The 8,774-nt window shown below is 42.0% G+C and overlaps 1 protein-coding gene across 1 annotated transcript; it reads right to left on the bottom strand.

The window, feature by feature from the left end:
- Positions 1-2,726: 2,726 nt before the first annotated feature.
- LOC120908212 lies at positions 2,727-8,064 on the bottom strand. Its single transcript, XM_040319161.1, has 3 exons — positions 7,220-8,064; positions 5,705-7,175; positions 2,727-5,651 (listed from the first exon to the last, which is right to left on the bottom strand). Exons 1-3 carry the CDS (start codon positions 8,062-8,064, stop codon positions 2,934-2,936), a joined length of 5,034 nt encoding a protein of 1,677 aa, XP_040175095.1. The 3' UTR covers positions 2,727-2,933.
- Between the last annotated feature and the right edge of the window lie 710 nt (positions 8,065-8,774).

Here is an 8,774-nt window from a genome sequence, read left to right as displayed (position 1 = left end):
TAAACACAGTCTTAACTTTAAACGGCCATAACTTTTGAACCAGAAGAGCTAGAGACGTAGTTTTTGCACCATTAGAAAGGAAATTTATTGTTCTAAAAAGATAAAATTTGGTCGAAATTCGGAAAAAATTGTTTTTGAGTCCAAATTTCATCCATAAACACATTCGAACTTTAAACGGCCATAACTTTTGAACCAGAAGAGCTAGAGACGTAGTTTTTGTACCATTAAAAGGGAAATTTATTGTTCTAAAAACGATAAAATTTGATCCAAATCCGGAAAATTTTGTTTTTGGGTCGAAATTTCATCCATAAACACAGTCTAACTTTAAACGGCCATAACTTTTGAACCAGAAGAGCTAGCGACGTAGTTTTTGCACCATTAGAAGAGAAATTTATTATTCTAAATAAGATAAAATTTCGTCGAAATTCGGAAAAAACTGTTTTTGGGTCAAAATTTCATCCATAAACACATTCGAACTTTAAACGGCCATAACTTTTGAACCAGAAGAGCTAGAGACGTAGTTTTTGCACCATTAGAAAGGAAATTTATTATTCTAAATAAAATAAAATTTGGCCGAAATTCGGAAAAAATTGTTTTTGAGTCCAAATTTCATCCATAAAGGCAGTCCAACTTTAAACGGCCATAACTTTTGAACCAGAAGAGCTAGAGACGTAGTTTTTGTACCATTAAAAGGGAAATTTATTGTTCTAAAAACGATAAAATTTGATCCAAATCCGGAAAATTTTGTTTTTGGGTCGAAATTTCATCCATAAACACATTCGAACTTTAAACCGCCATAACTTTTGAACCAGAAGAGCTAGAGACGTTGTTTTTGCATCATTAGAAAGGAAATTTATTGTTCTAAAAAAGAAAAAATTTGGTCGAAATTCGGAAAAAAATGTTTTTGGTTCAAAATTTCATCCATAAACACAGTCTAACTTTAAACGGCCATTACTTTTGAACCAAAAGAGCTAGAGACGTAGTTTTTGCACCATTAGAAAGGAAATTTATTGTTCTAAAAAGGCTTAAATTTGGTCGAAATTCGAAAAATTTGTTTTTGGGTCAAAATTTCATCCATAAACACAGTCTTACTTTAAACGGCCATAACTTTTGAACCAGAAGAGCTAGAGACGTAGTTTTTGCACCATTAGAAAGGAAATTTATTTTTCTTAAAAAGATAAAATTTGGTCGAAATTCGAAAAAAATAGTTTTTGGGTCAAAATTTCATCCATAAACACATTCGAACTTTAAACGGCCATAACTTTTGAACCAGAAGAGCTAGAGACGTAGTTTTTGCACCATAAGAAAGGAAATTTATTGTTCTAAAAAAGAAAAAATTTGGTCGAAATTTGAAAAAAAATGTTTTTGGTTCAAAATTTCATCCATAAACACAGTCTAACTTTAAACGTCCATAAATTTTGAACCAAAAGAGCTAGAGACGTAGTTTTTGCACCATTAGAAAGGAAATTTATTGTTCTAAAAAAGATAAAATTTGGTCGAAATTCGAAAAAAATTGTTTTTGGTTCAAAATTTCATCCATAAACACAGTGTAACTTTAAACGGCCATAAATTTTGAACCAAAAGAGCTAGAGACGTAGTTTTTGCACCATTAGAAAGGAAATTTATTTTTCTTAAAAAGATAAGATTTGATCGAAATTCGAAAAAAAATGTTTTTGGGTCCAAATTTAATCCATAAACACATTCGAACTTTAAACGGCCATAACTTTTGAACCAGAAGAGCTAGAGACGTAGTTTTTGCACCATTAGAAAGGAAATTTATTGTTCTAAAAAAGATAAAATTTGGTTGAAATTCGGAAAAAACTGTTTTTGGGTCAAAATTTCATCCATAAACACATTCGAACTTTAAACGGCCATAACTTTTGAACCAGAAGAGCTAGAGACGTAGTTTTTGCACCATTAGAAAGGAAATTTATTTTTCTTAAAAAGATAAGATTTGATCGAAATTCGAAAAAAAATGTTTTTGGGTCCAAATTTAATCCATAAACACATTCGAACTTTAAACGGCCATAACTTTTGAACCAGAAGAGCTAGAGACGTAGTTTTTGCACCATTAGAAAGGAAATTTATTGTTCTAAAAAAGATAAAATTTGGCTGAAATTCGGAAAAAACTGTTTTTGGGTCAAAATTTCATCCATAAACACATTCGAACTTTAAACGGCCATAACTTTTGAACCAGAAGAGCTAGAGACGTAGTTTTTGCACCATTAGAAAGGAAATTTATTGTTCTAAAAAAGATAAAATTTGGTCGAAATTCGGAAAAAACTGTTTTTGGGTCAAAATTTCATCCATAAACACATTCGAACTTTAAACGGCCATTACTTTTTTACCAGAAGAGCTTAAGACGTAGATTTTGCACCATTAGAAAGGAAATTTATTATTCTAAATAAGATAAAATTTGGCCGAAATTCGGAAAAAATTGTTTTTGGGTCCAAATTTAATCCATAAACACATTCGAACTTTAAACGGCCATAACTTTTGAACCAGAAGAGCTAGAGACGTAGTTTTTGCACCATTAGAAAGGAAATTTATTTTTCTTAAAAAAATAAGATTTGATCGAAATTCGAAAAAAAATGTTTTTGGGTCCAAATTTAATCCATAAACACATTCGAACTTTAAACGGCCATTGTTCTGTCCCGTGATCGTTAGCAAATTTGCCCTACGTTGTGATATTTTTATTTTTGATTAATTTGCCGTACACAGAGGAATTTATATTGATTGTACAGTTCACGTGTGTCTTTATTCAGTATCGATTCGCGACTGATCGCTGAGCGCCGCGCACCCAGCTCAAGCAGCGTGTGCAAAAACACGCACACACTCACGCAAAAAATTCTCGTTCCTCTACACTTCTCCTCACCAGCACATCCCACCGTATGCGGTACCAAACATACCGGCCCCCTTGAACAACTAAGTTTTCAAAATTCTCGTGAACACTCTAACAAACATATCTTAGACGACGGTCTCTTCATTACCCCAGAGGCAGTTTTTAAGGTAACAACACGCACAATCCCATCCTGCCCAGGGTGTACTTCCACGATCCGAGCCAAGGGCCAACGAGCGGGTGGGAGATGTTCATCCTTGATAATGACTATGTCTCCGATAGAGACTTGTTGTTCTGGTGGATTACGTCGCTGTTGCTGAGCAAGCTCATGAAGATACTCTGTACGCCAGCGCTGCCAGAAATGTTGAGCGTACTTCTGCAACCGCTGATACTGGTCGAGTCGATTGGTCGGGACATCCCGTATGTCAGTGTCTGGAGGTGGACGCATCATTCCCTTGATGAGAAAATGACTCGGTGTTAAAGCTGACAAATCGTTAGGGTCATTCGAAAGCGGCGTCAACGGACGAGAATTCATGCAGCCTTCGATTTTGATCAGCACTGTTGCCAGATCCTCATAAGATAGTAGCGAGACACCTAACTGCCTGACCAAAAGCTTCTTGGCCACCTTCACGGCGGCTTCCCAAAGCCCACCGAAGTTTGGTGCACGAGGTGGAATAAGGTGCCATTCAATTCCTTCTTCTGCTAGGTAGTTATTGATTTGACGGTTTTGAGCTTCGTCATGCAGCATCTGGTAGACTTGGTGAAGTGCGTTCTTTGCGCCGACGAAATTTGTACCATTATCCGAATAGATATGGTTCGGCTTGTTTCGTCGGAAGATGAAACGGTCTAACGCCTTCAGGAACCCTGATGTACTTAGGTCACCCACAAGCTCCAAATGCACTGCTTTGGTGCTCATGCATACAAAAATGCATAGGTACGCCTTTTGAGGAGCTGCTTTGCGATGAACAGGCTTCAGCATTATCGGCCCACAGTAATCCACACCTGTACAGACAAATGCTTCGTTTGCAGTGACTCGAGAAAGCGGTAGCTGTCCCATCGGTTGCTGAATTGGAACAGGATTGGCTCGGTTGCAGCGATAACATGCTCGGATGGTAGATCGAACCGCTCTCCTGCCATTCAATGGCCAAAACTCCTCGCGAATGGCTGAAAGTGTTGATGTGATGCCACCATGCATCACCTTCTCATGTTGCTGCCTCAACAGCAATTGGGTAAATGGATGATACCCAGGAATGACGATCGGATGCTTCACACAGAATGGCAAATCGGCATGTCCAAGTCTGCCACCAACACGTATGACACCATCCTTGTCAATGAATGGATGGAGTAGCTTGAGTGGGGATCCACCAGCAAGCTTTTGTTTCTTACGCAGTTGTCGTAGTTCATCGGGAAATACTTGTCGCTGTACCATCTTTACTAAAACGATTTTAGCATTTTGAATCTCATCCACAGAGAGATTGCTCGTTTCGCGTTGTTCTTTACCACGCGCAATGTGGCAAAATCGCATGCAATATGCAGTTACATGAACCAACGTTCTGAATGAGGAGTATCGTAGGAGCAATGGGTCGGGCTCGACTACTTGGGCAGTTAACACAACGTTACCCTTTCTTTCCAGCTCATCATCAGTGAAGTGCTGTTGTCCATACGATTTGCTGGGCCAGCACGAGCTATCGTTCATCAGCCAATCTGGTCCATGCATCCACATGTTGCTTTCCAAAAGCAATTCCGCAGAAACACCTCTGGATAGCATGTCGGCAGGGTTCTCGATCCCTGGCACATGATGCCAAATGCATCCATTGGTAGCAGCTTGTATCTCTCCTACTCGGTTTGCGATGAAAGTTTTCCACGTTCTAGGTGGTGCTGCAAGCCATTGCAGCGTGATGGTTGAATCGGACCACATATGTGTTTCGTTTACTGCCATGTCAATGGCTGATATTAGTTTCTGCTGTAATCTGGCAGCTAGCAAGGCTGCGCATAGTTCCAGTCTAGGGATGGTAAGTGGTTTGAGAGGAGCCACTCTCGATTTAGAAGCTAGCAGCGTTACTTGGGTTGTGCCGTTGATGCTTTGCGATCTCAGGTAGGCACACGCACCATAAGCTGCTTCTGATGCGTCTGCAAAACAATGCAGCTCTACATAGTTATAGTTGGGTGTCAAAGCAAATCTCGGGATCTTGAAACGAGCTAGCATGGGGAGCTGTTCGCAAAATTCTTCCCATTTGTCACACAATTGCCGCGGCAATTCGTCATCCCAACCGAGTTGGTTTGCCCAAAGTTCCTGTAAGAGGATTTTTGCTTGCACGATGATAGGCGATAGCAAGCCAAGCGGATCGTACAGTTGGGCAATCGTAGATAGCACTGTACGTTTCGTGTAGGGTCGTACATCAGGGATAGCAATCGTGAAGCGGAATACATCGTTTGGTGGTTCCCAACATATGCCAAGCGTCTTGACATTTGCGGCTGCTTCGAATTCATGGGATGCTGTTGTTCCAAGCAGATCAGGTGTCAACCCATCAAGCACACTCAACTCGTTTGAGCACCATTTTCGGAACCTGAAACCTCCCTTACTCATGAGACTGGTCAGTTCGTCACGAAGTTGAATTGCTTGCTCAATGCTTTCTGCGCCGGAGATCAGATCGTCCACGTACAAGTTCTTCTTTACGGCTTCAGTTGCCAAAGGGTAAGGAGCGCCTTCATCCTCAGCTAGTTGAAGTAGCGTACGTGTTGCTAGGAATGACGATGGAGCCAGACCATACGTCACCGTTGCCAACTCAAAAGTTTGCACAACTTCTGTTTCCTGAAAGCGCCAAAAATACGTTGTAAACGTCGGTCATCGGGATGCATACTCACCTGGCGATACATTTTCTCGATGTCGGCGATCACCGCCACCTTATACTTGCGGAATCGCACGACGAGAGACAGCAGCTCATCTTGCACGATTGGTCCTACATGCAAGACATCGTTTAGAGAATGCCCCGTGGTTGTCTTCGCCGAGCCGTCGAAAACCACACGCACCTTGGTCGTCGTGCTGGACTCTTTCACCACCGGATGATGCGGCAAGTAGTGAACCGCAGCCATGCTGTCCTCTTCAACCGGCACAGGAAACATGTGACCCAGCGTCACGTATTCTCGCATGAAGTCATCGTACTGCTGCTTCAGATGCTTGTCTTTAGCCAGCCTCTGCTCCAACAACCGAAAGCGCTTCTGGGCTACAGCCTTCGAATCGCCAAGCATCTGAGCGTAGTCGTGGTGTTTCGGCATGCGAACGACGTATCTGCCGGTGTGATCTCGATTCGTCGTCTGCTTGAAGTACTGCTCGCACTGTTGTTCAACGGGAGACAATGATGTTATAGCAAGCTCTTCGACCTTCCAAAATCGCTCCAGCTGTTCTAGTAGTTTGTCGGTTGCCTCCATCATGTGGCAACTAATTGTTGTTTGCGATTGCGATTCATGAAAGGTCGGTGTATCTCCTGCTACGAGCCAGCCAAACACCGTGTCGATGAGAACGTTTCGCTGGTTTGGCAAATGCACTTGACCACCACGCAGCAACGAATAGAAATATGCTGCACCGATGATCATATCCACGCGCCGCGCGGTCCCGAAATCTGGATCGGCCAGAACGTAGTTCGAAGGAACGCCGACGGCAGCAGTAGAAAACGACGTTGAAGGAATGTTCTGCGTTACTTTCTTCAACACAAGGAAATTCATTGCTTGTCGGTAGTGGTAGATCCGAGATCGCACTTCTGTACATACTATGTGCTTTGCATTGGTGGTAGTGCTGTCGACACCAGCAATTGAAACGCTAGCGGGCTTTCGTGGTAGTCGTAAAAGCTGACAAAGATGTTCACTGATCGCGTTCGGCTGCGATCCGTTGTCCAGCAATGCTCGCGCTAAGTGTTCTTTGCCGTATGCATCGACAACAACCAATACCACTGTAGAGAGTATAGCGTTAACGGCGGATTTCTTCGACGATGCCAACGCCATTGTTGAAGAGCTAGAAGTCTCACCCATTAATACACTGCTGTTTTCTACTTGAGCATGAAGTAGTGTGTGGTGACGCTGAGAACACTGCTGGCAATTGTATTTGGACGCACACGCATGGGCCAAATGTCCTGCTTTCAAGCAATTTCTGCACAGCCTTTTCTCACTCACCACTCTCATGCGTTCTTGTGTATTAGTGCCTTTGAACACATTGCACGACGCTATACTGTGCCCGTTCTTTTTGCACATCACACACACTGGTACGTTGTTGGTATTAGTAGTAGCAGCATGCAACGATACCTTTGTCTTTATTGGTTTTTGGGAACTGCACCACACTTCTCTATTGCCAGTGTTTCCAACACTCTTACACGTTTTTCCAAAAACGCCATCATGTCCGTAAATGTAGGATCTTCATCGGCATGGGCTTCTTCCCACACACGGAGTGTTTCATCATCCAGCTTATCCGCCATCAACTCGATGAGAATTGAACTGAACGATTTCACGGGTTCTTTCAATTGTTCTAGGATTTTGACATGCCGTCGAAAATCGTCAACCAAACGGTTGAGCGCCACTGCTCCCGTTTCTTTCATCTTGGGAAGCGATATGAGCGATCGAATATGCTTCTTACGCAAAATGATTGGGTTGGAATAACGTTTGACGATCGTACTCCATGCCAAATCATAATTCTCACTCGTAACCGAAATGGATTGTATTAAATTCGCAGCTTCTTCTTTGAGTGAAGCTCGAAGGTAGTGGAATTTTTCGATTGCCGTTATGTCCGTCGATGAGTGTATGAGTGAGACGTATGTGTCGTGGAACGTTAACCACGCATCGAAATTTCCTGCGAACTCTGGCAGTGCGATCAATGGGAGCTTCACTCTTGAAGAAGAAGATGAAGCAGCATTTGCAGCAACAGACACAACTTCAGCGGCTGCCGGAATGGGCAACATACTACGCAATTGCGCCTTTGCGTACAAATACGTTTCCTCCATTTCTGCTCTAATACGCGCATTAGTTGCAACGCCTTCCTCGGAGATTTCCAAATCTTCGATGTCTTCTTGCACTGTTTCAAAAGATTCCCAAATCTTTTCCAAACGATCGAGTCGCGTCGACACTTGATTTTGTTGTTCACTTGTGAACGTTTTTACGAACTCTTTCACACGATTGATGGAGTCCATGTATTGGTGCCGCTTGAGCTCCTTGTACCGCAACTTGTCCTGCTTCGACATTTTGCAAAAGGCTCACACACAAACACTAACACAGATCGAGTGCCGCAGCACTGCTTAATGAACAAACGCTTCTGTACGCCGGTTTTCACAAAAACCGAAGGATTTATCAAAATCCTGGTCACTACGCACCAAAATGTTCTGTCCCGTGATCGTTAGCAAATTTGCCCTACGTTGTGATATTTTTATTTTTGATTAATTTGCCGTACACAGAGGAATTTATATTGATTGTACAGTTCACGTGTGTCTTTATTCAGTATCGATTCGCGACTGATCGCTGAGCGCCGCGCACCCAGCTCAAGCAGCGTGTGCAAAAACACGCACACACTCACGCAAAAAATTCTCGTTCCTCTACACTTCTCCTCACCAGCACATCCCACCGTATGCGGTACCAAACAGCCATAACTTTTGAACCAGAAGAGCTAGAGACGTAGTTTTTGCACCATTAGAAAGGAAATTTATTGTTCTAAAAAAGATAAAATTTGGTTGAAATTCGGAAAAAACTGTTTTTGGGTCAAAATTTAATCCATAAACACATTCGAACTTTAAACGGCCATAACTTTTGAACCAGAAGAGCTAGAGACGTAGTTTTTGCACCATTAGAAAGGAAATTTATTGTTCTAAAAAAGATAAAATTTGGTCGACATTCGAAAAAAAATGTTTTTGGGTCAATATTTCATCCATAAACACATTCGAACTTTAAACGGCCATAA

The sequence above is a fragment of the Anopheles arabiensis genome, assembly GCF_016920715.1.
Source record: "Anopheles arabiensis isolate DONGOLA chromosome X unlocalized genomic scaffold, AaraD3 X_pericentromeric_contig0043, whole genome shotgun sequence".
Lineage (NCBI taxonomy): Eukaryota > Metazoa > Arthropoda > Insecta > Diptera > Culicidae > Anopheles > Anopheles arabiensis.
Note: the sequence above shows the minus strand (reverse complement) of the source record. Positions and strands in the feature narration are given on the sequence as shown.

Bases quoted from the DNA above. Each gene is read 5' to 3' on its own strand.
- LOC120908212 (XM_040319161.1), bottom strand. From the start codon at position 8,064: ATGTCGAAGCAGGACAAGTTGCGGTACAAGGAGCTCAAGCGGCACCAA. The intron at 7,176-7,219 runs GTTTTTGGAAAA...CACTGGCAATAG, and splicing joins ACATTTACGGACATGATGGC to AGAAGTGTGGTGCAGTTCCC. The intron at 5,652-5,704 runs GTGAGTATGCAT...TGGCGCTTTCAG, and splicing joins TCGAGAAAATGTATCGCCAG to GAAACAGAAGTTGTGCAAAC.